At 40.7% G+C, this 16997-nt stretch overlaps 1 protein-coding gene across 1 annotated transcript in view; it reads right to left on the reverse strand.

Moving 5' to 3' along the window:
• LOC128638471 (alpha-enolase) overlaps positions 1-16997 on the reverse strand; it is a gene marked incomplete in the record, with an annotated part of 709071 nt that overhangs the window by 77288 nt on the left and 614786 nt on the right. The window contains 1 exon segment of the mRNA XM_053690430.1: positions 3101-3159. Coding sequence (XP_053546405.1) covers positions 3101-3159 — 59 coding nt within the window.

A 16997-nucleotide genomic window follows, 5' to 3' on the forward strand; every position in this document is an offset into this window, starting at 1 on the left:
ACAAAAGCCCCTCCCACTCATATTACAACAGTGGGAGACCAGCTATAACGGTTTCTATGCAGAAATATACGTTAGCCATGTGGAAAAAACCATGCCCCAAGAGATTTATCACCAAAGTACCTCACAAAAAGATTAACATGCCAGCAAACGTTTTAAAAAACAACATTTCAGATGTTGTGTAAAGCTATCACTAAGCCTGCTACCAGTCGCTTCTACTGCAGTTAAGGCTCATACATTATTTCAGTATTAACAGCATTTTTTCAGTAAAATTCTAGTCCCTAGAAATTAACTCTACTGTGCATACATTTACCAGCCTGATACCAGTCGCTATTACTGCATTTTAGGCTGTACTTACATCATATGGGTATCGGCAGTGTTTTCTTAGTCAATTCCATTCCTAGAAAATATTTTACTGCACATACCTCATTTGCAGGGGACCCCGCATGCTATTCCCTTTTCTGAAGTTACCCCACTCCTCAGAATGTGCGAGAACAGCCAGTGGATCTTAGTTACGTCTGCTAAGATCATAGAAAACGCAGGCAGATTCTTCTTCTAAATACTGCCTGAGAGAAAAAACAGCACACTCAGGTGCCATTTAAAATAACAAACTTTTGATTGAAGAATAAGTAAAAAACTCCTAACTCCTCTCACCACCTCCTTCTTTGTTGAGAGTTGCAAGAGAATGACTGGATATGACATGTGAGGGGAGGAGCTATATAGCAGCTCTGCTTGGGTGATCCTCTTGCAACTTCCTGTTGGGAAGGAGAATATATCCCATAAGTAATGGATGACCCGTGGACTGAACACACTTAACAAGAGAAACAGCTATAGGAATGTTTGTTATCAATAAATAAAAACTAAACCGTTAAGCGGCCTCTCCCAGTGTCTCTGATATATGCTGCAATATGCATAAATCCCAGTATCATGTTAATAAATACATACAGGTTTTCAGTAATACCCTCTGTTTCAACAGGTCTACTGCTTACCCCTTCCCTTGCAGGGAAAAACATGTCAGCCAGTTCTGATACACCGTCTCCTCAGAAGTAAAGGACTGAACATACCTCAATGCTGCTTGTAGCATGAAACCATTCTCCACACTGAAGTTCTCTTGTACTACCTTCAGAAGCTCTGTGGGAACCAACGTGGATCTTAGTTACATCCTCTAAGATCATTATTCTCAGGGCAGAAATCTTCTTCTATATCCCCCTGAGGAAAAAAGTACTCACCAGTACCATTTAAAATAAAAAATTTCTTGATTGAAGAAACTAAAACTAACACCTCGCTTTACCTCTTCCTTGTATAAACACAGGCAAAGAGAATGACTGGGGGTGGAGGGAAGGGAAGAGCTATATATACAGCTCTGCTGTGGTGCTCTTTGCCACTTCCTGTTAGCAGGAGGATAATATCCCACAAGTAAGGATGAAATCCGTGGACTCGTCGTATCTTGTAGAATAAATAATTGTTGCTCTATATAAAGATGACCTAGGCTATAAGAAGATTGCTAAGACCCTGAAACTGATCTGCAGCATGGTGGGCAAGACCATACAGTGGTTTCACAGGACAGGTTCCACTTAGAAAAGGCCTCGCCATGGTCGACCAAAGAAGTTGAGTGCACGTGCTCAGCGTCATATCCAGAGGTTGCCCTTGGGAAATAGACATATGAGTGCCGCCAGCATTGCTGCAGAGGTTGAAGGGGTGGGGGGTCAGCCCCAGTGCTTAGACCATACGCCGCAGAGTGCATCAAATTGGTTTGCATGGCTGTCGTCCCAGATGGAATCCTCTTCTAAAGATGATGCACAAGAAAGCCTGCAAACAGTTTGCTGAAGACAAGAAGATTAAGAACATGGATTACTTGGAACCATGTCCTGTGGTCTGATGAGACCAAGATCAACTTATTTGGTTCAGATGGTGTCAAGCGTGTGTGGCGGCAACCAGGTGAGGAGTACAAAGACAAGCGTGTCTTGCCTACAGTCAAGCATGGTGGTGGGAGTGTCATGGTCTGGGTCTGCATGAGTGCTGCCGGCACTAGGGAGCTACAGTTCATTGAGGGAACCATGAATGCCAACATGTACTGTGACATACTGAAGCAGAGCATGATCCCCTCCCTTCGGAGACTGGGCCGCAGGGCAGTATTCCAAAATAATGACCCCCAAATACACCTCCACTATCTTGCTAAAGAAGCTGAGGGTAAAGGTGATGGACTGGCCAAGCATGTCTCTAGACTTAAACCCTATTGAGCATCTGTGGGGCATCCTCAAGCGGAAGGTGGGGGAGCGCAAGGTCTCTAACACCCACCAGCTCCTCATGTCGTCATGGAGGAGTGGAAGAGGACTCCAGTGACAACCTGTGAAGCTCTAGTGAACTCCATGTCCAAGAGAGTTAAGGCAGTGCTGGGAAATAATGGTAGCCACACAAAATATTGACACTTTGGGCCCAATTTGGACATTTCCACTTAGGGGTATACTCACTTCTGTTGCCAATGGTTTAGACATTAATGGCTGTGTGCGGAGTTATTTTGAGGGGACAGCAAATGTACACTGTTATATAGGCTGTAAACTCACTACTTTACATTGTAGCAAAGTGTAATTTCTTCAGTGTTGTCACATGAAAAGATATAATAAAATAATTTACAAAAATGTGAGGGGTGTACTCACTTTTGTGAGATACTGTATTTCTATATTATCACAACCATTTTTTTCTTTGATCTATATGCAGATTTTCTATGTAGTTTAAATTAAAAGCAATCTGAAGAAAATACAATTTTATCTACATAGAATTTGAAGTTGTGTTAAAAATTATGTTTAAAATGTTTTTTGTACATTGTAATCTTAGCTTTTTATAGCATGTCATTTTGTTACCATCAACCCCAAAATCTGTATTCAGATAGGTAAATCCTGCTTGGGAGCCGCAAAGAACTGCTGGTCCTGAGCAGAAGATGTCGCTGACCCAAACAGCTCTTATAGCACCAACGCAGCTGTGCTACTAGCATTGCTGATTGTGCAGTTTCCATTTGCAAGACTGATGATAAAATGGCATGCGCTAATGAATGTACCTATAATGCCCCTTTAAAGATAGCAGTAATAACAGAAGGTTTACACACCTGAGTAACTGATTGTATTTTGCAAGACGCTCAGACCTGCATGGTGCACCAGTCTTAATCTGCAAGAAAGAAAAAAAAATATTTAGCTTTGAGTATTGAGATGCAAGTGGTGTTATTTTTAACAACTCCAATTTACTTTTATTTTCTAATCCGTTTTCTTCTCTTGGTTTTCTTTTTTTGAAAAGGATACCTAGGAAGACTGAAGCGCTGCCGATTGGTGGATGCACATATATGCCTCATGTTATTGCCTCACCCAATGCATTCAGCTAGCTCCCAGTAGTGCACTACTGCCCCTCCAAAAGGAGTCCAAGAGAATAAAGCAAATTAGATAATCAAAGTAAATTGAAAGTTTAAAATTGTATTCTTTATCTGAATCATGAAAGAAAAAATTTGTTTAATTTCATATGTCATTACTTAAAGGGACATAAAACCCAAATAATAATTATGTGCAGTAAAGGCAGTGTTTCATAGAGAAGTCTTGATACATTAGATTAGATCTTACAATGAAGAGGAAAGTGTGTTTGCGGTGTCTGAAACTCCATGCTGCAAATTAACAAAGTTAGCTATATTTGCTTGGGTGCCTGAATCCAGTCGACTGAACACTAGAATTCCCATAATTTATATTAATGTTCAAAAACATAATTTATGTAAGAACTTACCTGATAAATTCATTTCTTTCATATTAGCAAGAGTCCATGAGCTAGTGACGTATGGGATATACATTCCTACCAGGAGGGGCAAAGTTTCCCAAACCTTAAAATGCCTATAAATACACCCCTCACCACACCCACAATTCAGTTTAACGAATAGCCAAGAAGTGGGGTGATAAGAAAAAAGCGCGAAAGCATATAAAATAAGGAATTGGAATAATTGTGCTTTATACAAAAAAATCATAACCACCACAAAAAAGGGCGGGCCTCATGGACTCTTGCTAATATGAAAGAAATGAATTTATCAGGTAAGTTCTTACATAAATTATCTTTTCTTTCATGTAATTAGCAAGAGTCCATGAGCTAGTGACGTATGGGATAATGACTACCCAAGATGTGGATCTTTCCACACAAGAGTCACTAGAGAGGGAGGGATAAAATAAAGACAGCCAATTCCTGCTGAAAATAATCCACACCCAAAATAAAGTTTAATGAAAAACATAAGCAGAAGATTCAAACTGAAACCACTGCCTGAAGTACTTTTCTACCAAAAACTGCTTCAGAAGAAGAAAACACATCAAAATGGTAGAATTTAGAAAAAGTATGCAAAGAGGACCAAGTTGCTGCTTTGCAAATCTGATCAATCGAAGCTTCATTCCTAAACGCCCAGGAAGTAGAAACTTACCTAGTAGAATGAACTGTAATTCTTCGAGGCGGAATTTTACCCGACTCGACATAGGCATGATGAAATAAAGATTTCAACCAAGATGCCAAAGAAATGGCAGAAGCTTTCTGGCCTTTTCTAGAACCGGAAAAGATGACAAATAGACTAGAAGTCTTTCGGAAAGACTTAGTAGCTTAAACATAATAATACAAAGCTCTAACAGCATCCAAAGAATGCAATGATTTCTCCTTAGAATTCATAGGATTAGGACATAATGAAGGAACCACAATTTCTCTACTAAGGTTGTTAGAATTCACAACCTTAGGTAAAAAATTCAAAAGAAGTTCGCAGCACCGCCTTATCCTGATGAAAAATCAGAAAAGGAGACTCACAAGAAAGAGCAGATAATTCAGAAACTCTTCTGGCAGAAGAGATGGCCAAAAGAAACAAAACTTTCCAAGAAAGTAATATAACGACCAAAGAATGCATGGGTTCAAAAGGAGGAGCTTGAAAAGCCCCCAGAACCAAATTCAAACTCCAAGGAGGAGAAATTGACTTAATGACAGGTTTTATACGAACCAAAGCTTGTACAAAACAATGAAATATCAGGAAGATTAGCAATCCTTCTGTGAAAAAAGAACAGAAAGAGCAGAGATTTGTCCTTTCAAGGAACTTGCGGACAAACCTTTATCTAAACCATCCTGAAGAAACTGAAAAAATTCTCGGTATTCAAAAAGAATGCCAAGAAAAAATGATGAGAAAGACACTAAGAAATATAAGTCTTCCAGACTCTATAATATATCTCTCTAGATACAGATTTACGAGCCTGTCACATAGTATTAATCACAGAGTCAGAGAAACCTTCTTTGACCAAGAATCAAGCGTTCAAACTCCATACCTTAAAATTTAAGGATTTGAGATCCTGATGGAAAAAAGGACCTTGCGACAGAAAGTCTGGTCTTAACGGAAGAGTCCACAGCTGGCAAGAGGCCATCCGGACAAGATCCGCATACCAAAACCTGTGAGGCCATGCTGGAGCTACCAGCTGGACAAACGAGCATTCCTTTAGAATCTTGGAGAATACTCTTGGAAGAAGAACTAGAGGCGGAAAGATATAGGCAGGATGATACTTCCAAGGAAGTGATAATGTATCCACTGCTTCTGCCCGAGGATCCCGGGATCTGGACAGATACCAGGGAAGTTTCTTGTTTAGATGAGAAGCCATCAGATCTATTTCTGGGAGTTCCCACATTTGAACAATCTGAAGAAATACCTCTGGGTGAAGAGACCATTCGCCCGGATGCAACGTTTGGCGACTGAGATAATCCGCTTCCCAATTGTCTATACCTGGGATATGAACCGCAGAGAATAGACAGGAGCTGGATTCCGCCCAAACCAAAATTCGAGATACTTCTTTCATAGCCAGAGGACTGTGAGTCCCTCCTTGATGATTGATGTATGCCACAGCTGTGACATTGTCTATCCGAAAACAAATGAACAACTTTCTCTTCAGAAGAGGCCAAGACTGAAGAGCTCTGAAAATTGCACAGAGTTCAAAATATTGATCGGTAATCTCACCTCCTGAGATTCCCAAACCCCTTGTGCTGTCAGAGACCCCCACACAGCTCCCCAACCTGTAAGACTTGCATCTGTTGAGATTATAGTCCAGGTCGGAAGAACAAAGAAGCCCCCTGAACTAAACGATGGTGAACTGTCCACCATGTCAGAGAGTGTCGTATAATCGGTTTAAAGATATTAATTGAGATATCTTTGTGTAATCCCTGCACCACAGGTTCAGCATACAGAGCTGAAGAGGTCGCATGTGAAAACGAGCAAAGGAGATCGCATCCGATGCAGCAGTCCTAAGACCTAAAATTTCCATGCATAAGGCTACCAAAGGGAATGATTGTGACTGAAGGTTTTGACAAGCTGATATCAATGTTAAACTTCTATTATCTGACAAGGACAGAGTCATAGACACTGAATCTATCTGGAAACCTAAAAAGGTTACCCTTGTCTGAGGAAACAATGAACTGAATGGTAAATTGATCCTCCAACCATGATCTTGAAGAAACAACACAAGTCGATTCGTATGAGATTCTGCGAAAATGTGAAGACTGAGCAAGTACCAAGATATCGTCCAAATAAGGAAATACCAAAACCCTGTTCTCTGATTACAGACAGAAGGGCACCGAGAACCTTTGAAAAAAATTCTTGGAGCTGACGCTAGGCCAAACGGTAGAGCCACAAAACTGGTAATGCTTGTCTAAAAAGAGAATCTCAGAAACTAAAAGTGATCTGGATGAATCGGAATATGCAGATATACATCCTGTAAATCTATTGTAGACATATAATGCCCTTGCTAAACAAAAGGCAGGATAGTCCTACAGTTACCATCTTGAATGTTGGTATCCTTACATAACGATTCAATATAGATAGATCCGGAACTGGTCTGAAGGAATTGACCTTCTTTGGTACAATGAAGAGATAGAATAAAACCCCAGCCCCTGTTCCAGAACTGGAACTGGCATAATTACTCCAGCCAACTCTAGATCTGAAACACATGTCAGAAATGCTGAGCCTTTGCTGTGTTTACTGGGACACGGGAAAGAAAAAAATCTCTTTGCAGGAGGCCTTAACTTGAAGCCAATTCTGTACCTTTCTGAAACAATGTTCTGAAACCAGAGATTGTGAACGGAATTGATCCAAATTTCCTTGAAGAAAACGTAAACTGCCCCATACCAGCTGAGCTGGAATGAGGGCCGCACCTTATGGGTATTTAGGAGCTGGCTATAGGTTTCTATAAGGCTTGGATATATTCCAAACTGGAAATGGTTTCCAAACTGATACCGCTCCTGAGGATGAAGGATCAGGCTTTTGTTCCTTGTTGTGAGGAAAGGAACAAAAATGATTATTAGACCTAAATTTAGGTAACAGTTGAGATAATAGAATCCAACTGAAAATCGAATAATTTATTACCCTGGAAAGAAAGGGAAAGCAAAGTTGACTTAGAAGACATATCAGCATTCCAAGTTTTAAGCCATAAAGCTTTTCTAGCTAAAATAGCTAGAGACATATACCTGACATCAACTCTAATGATATCAAAAGATGTTATCACAAATAAAATTATTAGCATGTTACTTGTTGCGCTAAAGCTTCTAACCAAAAAGTTGAAGCTGCAGCAACATCCGCTAAAAATATAGCAGGTCTAAGAAGATTACCTGAACATAAGTAAGCATTTCTTAGAAAGGATTCAATTTTCCTATCTAAAGGATCCTTAAATGAAGTACTATCTGCCATAGGAATAGTAGTACGTTTAGCAGGAGTAGAGACAGCCCCCTTAACCTTAGAGATTTTGTCCCAAAACTCTAATCTGTCAGATGGCACAGGATATAATTGCTTAAACGTTTAGAAGGAGTAAATGAATTACCCAAATTATTCCATTCCCTGGAAATTACTTCAGAAATAGCATCAGGGAGAAAAAACACTTCTGGAATAACTACAGGAGATTTAAAAACCTTATTTAAACGTTTAGATTTAGTATCAAGAGGACCAGAATCCTCTATTTCTAATGCAATTAATACTTCTTTAAGTAAAGAACGAATAAATTCCATCTTGAACAAATACAAAGATTTATCAGCATCAGAATGATGATGTTCATTTAAAAATTCATCTGAAAAAAGAGAAGTTTTAAAAGACTTTTATGTATACTAGAAGGAGAAATAACAGACATAGCCTTCTTAATGGATTTAAAAAATAAAATCTCTTATGTTATCAGGAACACTCTGAAAATTAGATGTTGACGGAACAGCAACAGGTAATGTAACAGTACTAAAGGAAATTTTATCTGCATTAATAAGTTTGTCATGACATGCAATACAAACAACAGCTGGAGAAACAGATACCAAAAGTTTATAGCAGATACACTTAGCTTGGTAGCTCCAGCACTGGGCAGCGATTTTCCTGAAGTATCTTCTGACTCAGTTGCAACGTGGAACATCTTGCAATATGTAAAAGAAAAAACAACATATAAAGCAAAATTGATCAAATTCCTTAAATGACAGTTTCAGGAATGGGAAAAAAATGCCAGTGAACAATCTTCTAGCAACCAGAAGCAATAAATAATGAGACTTAAATAATGTGGAGACAAAAATGACGACCATATTTTTTAGCGCCAAAAAAGACGCCCACATTATTTGGCGCCTAAATGCTTTTGGCGCCAAAAATGACGCCACATCCGGAACGCCGACACTTTTGACGCAAAAAAACGTCAAAAAAATGACGCAACTTCCGGCGACACGTATGACGCCGGAAACAGAAAAAATTTTTTGCGCCAAAAAAGTCAGCGCCAAGAATGACGCAATAAAATGAAGCATTTTCAGCCCCCGCGAGCCTAACAGCCCACAGGGAAAAAGTCAAATTTTTTAAGGTAAGAAAAAATGATTGAAACAAATGCATTTTTCCCAAGTATGAAACTGACTGTCTGAAAATAAGGAATGTTGAACATCCTGAGTCAAGGCAAATAAATGTTTGAATACATATATTTAGAACTTTATAAAAAAGTGCCTAACCATAGCTTAGAGTGTCACAGAAAATAAGCTTACTTACTTACCCCAGGACACTCATCTACATGTTGTAGAAAGCCAAACCAGTACTGAAACGAAAATCAGCAGAGGTAATGGTATATATATATATATATAAGAGTATATCGTCGATCTGAAAAGGGAGGTAAGAGATGAATCTCTACGACCGATAACAGAGAACCTATGAAATAGACCCCGTAGAAGGAGATCATTGCATTCAAATAGGCAATACTCTCCTCACATCCCTCTGACATTCACTGCACGCTGAGAGGAAAACCGGGCTCCAACCTGCTGCGGAGCGCATATCAACGTAGAATCTAGCACAAACTTACTTCACCACCTCCATAGGAGGCAAAGTTTGTAAAACTGAATTGTGGGTGTGGTGAGGGGTGTATTTATAGGCATTTTAAGGTTTGGTAAACTTTGCCCCTCCTGGTAGGAATGTATATCCCATACGTCACTAGCTCATGGACTCTTGCTAATTACATGAAAGAAATTTTAGTTTCTAGGCCAGGAATGAAAAGCAGATGATATATAATATGTGTAATTATCATAGAATAAGGCTGTAATATTTCCTTACGTTCAAGTCTCTAAAATTAAACCTAGTGCCTAAATTTTAGTTATCCTGGTGTTCACTGTTGAGGTTACAGCTGAGAAGTTAAAAACTAGTATGTACATAAACTAGCTAAGTTTACAATTGAGGATCATAAACCAAACAAAAATTATCATTACCTGATAAACAGAATTTATGCTTACCTGATAAATTACTTTCTCTTGTGATGTATCGAGTGCACAGATTCATCCTTTACTTGTGGGATATTCTCCTTCCCAACAGGAAGTGGCAAAGAGAGCACACAGCAGAGCTGTCCATATAGCTCCCCCTCTAGCTCCACCCCCCAGTCATTCGACCGAAGGTTAGGAAGAAAAAGGAGAAACCATAGGGTGCAGTGGTGACTGTAGTTTAAACAAAAACACTATCTGACTTAATAGCCAGGGCGGGCCGTGTACTCGATACATCACAAGAGAAAGTAATTTATCAGGTAAGCATAAATTCTGTTTTCTCTTGCAAGATGTATCGAGTCCACTGATTCATCCTTTACTTGTGGGATACCAATACCAAAGCTTTAGGACACGGATGAAGGGAGGGAACAAGACAGGTACCTTAAACGGAAGGCACCACTGCTTGTAAAACCTTTCTCCCAAAAATAGCCTCTGAAGAAGCAAAAGTATCGAATTTGGAAAATTTGGAAAAAGTATGCAGTGAAGACCAAGTTGCTGCCTTACAAATCTGTTCAACAGAAGCCTCATTTTTAAAAGCCCATGTGGAAGCTCTGGTAGAATGAGCAGTAATTGTTTCGGGAGGCTGCTGGCCAGCAGTCTCATAGGCCAAACGGATGATGCTTTTCAGCCAAAAGGAAAGAGAGGTAGCAGTCGCCTTCTGACCTATCCTCTTACCAGAATAGTTAACAAACAATGAAGTTGTTTGTCTGAAATCCTTGGTTGCTTGTAAATAGAACTTTAAAGCACGAACCACATCAAGATTGTGTAACAGATGTTCCTTCTTCGAAGAAGGATTAGGACACAGAGAAGGAACAACAATTTCCTGGTTAATATTCTTATTAGACACAACCTTAGGAAGAAAAGGTTTGGTACGCAAAACTACCTTATCTGCATGGAAAACCAGGTAAGGTGAATCACACTGTAAAGCAGATAACTGATACTCTTCGAGCAGAAGAGATAGCTATCAAAAACAAAACTTTCCAAGATAAAAGCTTAATATCTATGGAATGTAAAGGTTCAAACGGAACCCCTTGCAGAACTGAAAGAACTAAATTCAGACTCCATGTAGGAGCCACAGGTCTATAAACAGGCTTGATTCTGACTAAAGCCTGACTAAATGTTTGAACGTCCGGTACCTCTGCCAGACGTTTGTGGAAAAGAATAGATAAAGCAGATATCTGTCCTTTTAAGGAACTCGCTGATAATCCTTTCTCCAATCCTTCTTGGAGAAAAGACAATATCCTGGGAATCCTAATCTTACTCCATGAGTAACCTTTGGATTCACACCAAAAAAAGATATTTTCGCCAAATCTTATGGTAGATTTTCCTGGTGACAGGCTTTCTAGCCTGAATCAGGGTATCAATAACCGACTCAGAGAAACCACGCTTTGATAAAATTAGGCGTTCAATCTCCAAGCAGTCAGACGCAGAGAAATTAGATTTGGATGCTTGAAAGGACCTTGTATTAGGTCCTGCCTCACTGGTAGCGTCCATGGTGGGACAGATGACATGTCCACTAGGTCTGCATACCAGGTCCTGCGTGGCCACGCAGGCGCTATCAGAAGCACCGAAGCCTTCTCCTGCTTGATTCTGGCAACCAGACTAGGGAGGAGAGGAAACGGTTAGATAAACATAGGCCAGATTGAAGGACCAAGGCGCTGCTAAAGCATCTATCAGCACCGCCTGGGGATCCCGGGACCTGGACCCGTAAAGAGGAAGTTTGGCGTTCTGACGGGACGCCATCAGATCCAATTCTGGAGTGCCCCATAGCTGAGTCAGCTGGGCAAATACCTCCGGGTGGAGTTCCCACTCCCCTGGGTGAAAAGTCTGACGACTTAGAAAATCCGCCTCCCAGTTGTCTACTCCTAGGATGTGAATTGCTGAGAGATGGCAGGAGTGATCCTCCGCCCACCTGATTATTTTGGTTATCTCCGTCATTGCTAGGGAACTCCTTGTTCCCCCTTGATGATTGACGTAAGCTACAGTCGTGATGTTGTCCGACTGAAATCTGATGAATTTGGCCGCAGCTAGCTGAGGCCATGCCTGAAGTGCATTGAATTATCGCCCTCAGTTCCAGAATGTTTATCGGGAGAAGAGCTTCTTCCCGAGACCATAAGCCCTGAGCTTTCAGGGAGTCCCAGACTGCACCCCAGCCCAACAGACTGGCGTCGGTCGTTACGATGATCCACTCTGGTCTGCGGAAACACATTCCCTGAGACAGATGATCCTGAGACAACCACCAGAGAAGAGAATCTCTGGTCCCCTGGTCCAGCTGTATTTGAGGAGACAAATCTGCATAATCCCCATTCCACTTTTTGAGCATGCATAGTTGCAGTGGTCTGAGGTGTATGCGTGCAAAAGGGACTATGTCCATTGCCGCTACCATTAGTCCGATTGTCTCCATGCACTGAGCTACAGATGGCCGAGGAATGGAATGAAGGACTCTGCAAGTGGTTAAGAGTTTTAACTTTCTGACCTCCGTCAGAAATATTTTCATATCTACCGAGTCTATCAGAGTTCCTAGGAAGGAAACTCTTGTGAGGGGGGAGAGAGAACTCTTTTTGATGTTCACCTTCCACCCGTGAGACCTCAGAAATGCCAATACGATTTCCGTGTGAGACTTGGCTGAATTAAGATGTCGGCTAGATAAGGTGCCACTGCTATGCCCCGCAATCTTAGAACCGCCAGGAGGGACCCTAGCACCTTTGTGAAAATTCTGGGAGCAGTGGCCAACTCAAAAGGAAGAGCCACAAACTGGTAATGCTTGTCCAGAAAGGCGAACCTGAGAAACTGGTGATGATCTTTGTGGATAGGAATGTGCAGATACGCATCCTTTAAATCCACGGTGGTCATATATTGACCCTCCTGGATCATTGGTAAGATTGTCCGAATGGTCTCCATCTTGAATGATGGGACTCTGAGGAATTTGTTTAGAATTTTGAGATCCAGGATTGGTCTGAAAGTTCCTTCTTTCTTCGGAACCACAAACAGGTTTGAGTAAAAACCCAGCCCTTGTTCCGCAACTGGAACTGGGTGGATCACTCCCATTGTATGTAGGTCTTCTACACAGCGTAAGAACGCCTCTTTCTTTGTCTGGTCTGTAGACAAACGAGAAATGTGGAACCTTCCCCTTGGAGGGGAGTCCTTGAATTCTAGAAGATATCCCTGGGATACAATCTCTAAGGCCCAGGGATTGTGTACATCTCTTGCCCAGGCCTGAGCGAAGAGAGTCTGCCCCCTACTAGATCCGGCCCCGGATCTGGGGCTACCCCATCATGCTGTCTTGGAGGCAGCTGCAGGCTTCTTGGCCTGTTTACCCTTGTTCCAGCCCTGGTAAGGTTTCCAGGCTGCCCTGGGTTGTGCAGCGTTACCCTCTTGCTTTGCAGCAGGGAAGGATGAAGCAAGACCGCTCCTGAAATTCCGAAAGGAACAAAAATTATTTTGTTTGTTCTTTGTCTTGAAGGACTTGTCCTGGGGGAGAGCATGGCCTTTTCCCCCAGTGATTTCTGAAATAATCTCTCAATTCAGGCCGAAGAGGGTTTTTTTCTTTGAAAGGGATGTTCAATAGTTTGGATTTTGACGACACATCTGCCGACCAGGACTTTAGTCATAGCGTCCTGCACGCTAAAATGGCGAAACCTGAATTCTTTGCCGCTAACTTAGCTAGTTGGAAAGCGGCAGTGTGATAAAAGAATTAGCCAGCTTAAAGGATTACTTTCTGTTATAATTTTTAAGCTAAACAACTAAGATATTAAAGTTAATAAACATTAATTAAAACCTACTGACCTATATTTTCTCCAAAACAAAGTTTCATAACGTTCTAAAAGTTATATCATTTATTCGCCGATGATGTCATGTTATCCTGCCCACTATTTTCAGCACTGAGTGTTCAAAATACTTAAACCAATAACTTTGTGTTTAAAGCGCCATTTTGAAACCTAGGTATTGTAAACGGATTGGTACAGAGCAAAGAATACCCACGGAGTGGGTTTGGAAAACAATTAAATTTGCAGACAAGATTTCTGATATACGGTAGAGATATGTTAATGAAATGCTATTGATAAAAAGCGTATTTGGGGTAGTTAGTTAGTAACAGGCATAGAAAATATTTACTTACAGTGGCCCTTTAAGAGCCTTAATTCTGTCCATAATGTCCTCATATGAGGTCTCCGTCTGGAGCGCATCTTCCAGCGCCTCGAACCAGAAAGCAGCTGCGTGGTTACAGGAACAATGCACGCAATAGGTTGGAGAAGAAAACCTTGTTGAACAAAAATTTTCTTAAGTAAACCCTCTAATTTTTTATCCATAGGGTCTTTAAAAGCACAACTGTCTTCAATTGGTATAGTTGTGCGTTTAGCAAGTGAAGAAACAGCCCCCTCCACCTTAGGGACCGTCTGCCACGAGTCTCGCATGGGGTTAGATATGGGGAACATTTTCTTAAAAACAGGAGGGGGAACGAAGGGAACACCTGGTCTATCCCACTCCCTAGTAACGATATCCGCAATCCTCTTAGGGACCGGAAACACATCAGTGTAAACAGGAACTTCTAGGTACTTGTCCATTTTACACAATTTCTCTGGAACCACCATAGGGTCGCAGTCATCCAGAGTAATAAGCGGAGGTGTTCTAGTTTAAATTTAAAAGCCAACGTATCTGAATCTGTCTGAGGAGAAACCTTTCCTGAATCGGAAATTTCTCCCTCAGACAGCACATCCCTCGCCCCCACTTCAGAGTGTTGTGAGGGTATATCGGATACGGCTACTAAAGCGTCAGAATGCTTATTATCTGTTCTTAAAACTGAGCTATCACGCTTTGCAGGTAACACTGCAGTTTAGATAAGAACACCGAGAGGGTATTATCCATAACTGCCGCCAAGTCTTGCAAGGTAAAAGAGTTAGACGCACTAGAGGTGCTAGGCGTCGCTTGAGCGGGCGTAACTGGTTGTGACACTTGGGGAGAGGTTGACGGGCTAACCTTGTTACCTTCTGTCTGAGAATCATCTTGGGTCACATTTTTAAGTGCAACAATATGTTCTTTAAAGTGTATAGACATATCAGTACAAGTGGGACACATTCTGAGAGGGGTTTCCACCATGGCTTCTAAACACATTGAACAAGGATTTTCCTTGGTGTCAGAAATGTTTAACAGACTAGTAGTAATACAAACAGGCTTGGAAATCACTTTAATCAAGTAAAAACACACTTTGTAAAAAAACGTTACTGTGCCTTTAAGAGATAAAAAAGGCACACAATTTTTCAAACAGTGAAAAAATGCAGCAAACTTTTCGAATTTTTTACAGTATGTACCTAAAGCATTAGTAATATTGCACCACTAGCAATATAAACGATTAACCCCTTAATATGCCCAAACCAGATCGACAGAAGCCAAAAAAAAAACGGTTAAAGAAACTTCAGCACCTTGCCACAGCTCTGCTGTGGCCCTACCTGCCCTTGGGAACCAGATTTGTGGGGAAAAAGCTTCTTATAGGCCCCAAACTGCAGCAGGACCCTCCATGTGAAACAGCCTGAACTTCTAGTCAAATTAACTGCGCATCTGAGGCGCGAAATTAGGCCCCTCCCACCTCACTCCGGTGCTTGTGAGGCCTAAAGAAACACTCCCAAGTGTTTTAGTAATAAGCACAAACAAAGATGAAGCAGTACCACAAAATCTTTCTTCAAGTAGCTTTATTCAGCTTGAGGAGTAGCCAGACCAAAAATTCAAACAACAATGTTTCGGACACAGTCCTTAGTCATGTATGGCTAAACTGTACATAGAATCAGCCTTAAATACTACATAAGCCCCACCCCACACCTGTTCAACTGCACAATCAAAAATTAACCCCTTACAATCTCATATTAGTACACAGGTAAGGTATAATGAAAGCACAGTTATATATTGCAAAACCATTAACGCTAAACATAGCCACTAAATATATATTGGAATACAATCATGCATATCTATACATCAAGTAAAAAAGCAGAACATAATCCAAAGTCATCTGAAACAGAAGAAAGAGAAAAAATAATAAACAATTCATGCATAGTATGTAATTAATTAAAGGCACACAGACAGGTCAAAATCTCTATTCATCCCATTTGGGTATAGTGTCGCTAATTTGTTAATCCAGAACATTTCTCTACTTTTAAGAATTTTAAACCTGTTCCCACCCCTTCTAGGAATTGGAATATGTTCTAGGACTTGGAATCTTAACTGATTAAGGTTATGTCCAGCAGACAAAAAATGACATGCTACCGGTGCATCCAATTTCTTAGTCCTAATACTGCTCTTATGTTGAACAATACGTTTGCGGATACTACGGGTGGTCTCCCCGACGTACCCCAATCCGCAAGGACACTTAATCATATAGACTACGTATTCTGTATTACAGGTGAAGTAATCTCTGATAGAAAATATATATCCAGTCCTAGGATGGCTAAAGGTGGGGCCTTTAATCATACTGTTGCATTTAGAGCAACCTAGGCAGTCCCTTTTAACCAAAAAAAACAGTGGGGAAAGAGAGACAAATCTGATAGATTGGTTTTCATTAGCCAATACTCTCCTTTAAGTTTAAAAATACAAAAAATCTTGCTTAAACATTGGCATATTTTGCAAACGTGTGATTCTGATGTATTGGAATTTTGTAAACCATTTATGCCTGCCTATAAAAGGGGCAGAAATTTTAAAGATTCACTGGTTAGAGCGGACATTGGCCCTCTTAAAAAGAGGGGGGTACAGAGCTATATAGGCAAGAAAAATTGGGGTAATTTCCCCTGCCTAGGTTGCTCTTACTGCAACAGTATGATTAAAGGCCCCACCTTTAGCCATCCTAGGACTGGATATATATTTTCTATCAGAGATTACTTCACCTGTAATACAGAATACGTAGTCTATATGATTAAGTGTCCTTGCGGATTGGGGTACGTCGGGGAGACCACCCGTAGTATCCACGAACGTATTGTTCAACATAAGAGCAGTATTAGGACTATCAAATTGGATGCACCGGTAGCATGTCATTTTTTGTCTGCTGGACATAACCTTAATCAGTTAAGATTCCAAGTCCTAGAACATATTCCAATTCCTAGAAGGGGTGGGAACAGGGTTAAAATTCTTAAAAGTAGAGAAATGTTCTGGATTAACAAATTAGGGACTCTATACCCAAATGGGATGAATAGAGATTTTGACCTGTGTGTGCCTTTAATTAATTACATACTATGCATAAA

The sequence above is a fragment of the Bombina bombina genome, chromosome 8, assembly GCF_027579735.1.
Source record: "Bombina bombina isolate aBomBom1 chromosome 8, aBomBom1.pri, whole genome shotgun sequence".
Classification (NCBI taxonomy): Eukaryota; Metazoa; Chordata; class Amphibia; order Anura; family Bombinatoridae; genus Bombina; species Bombina bombina.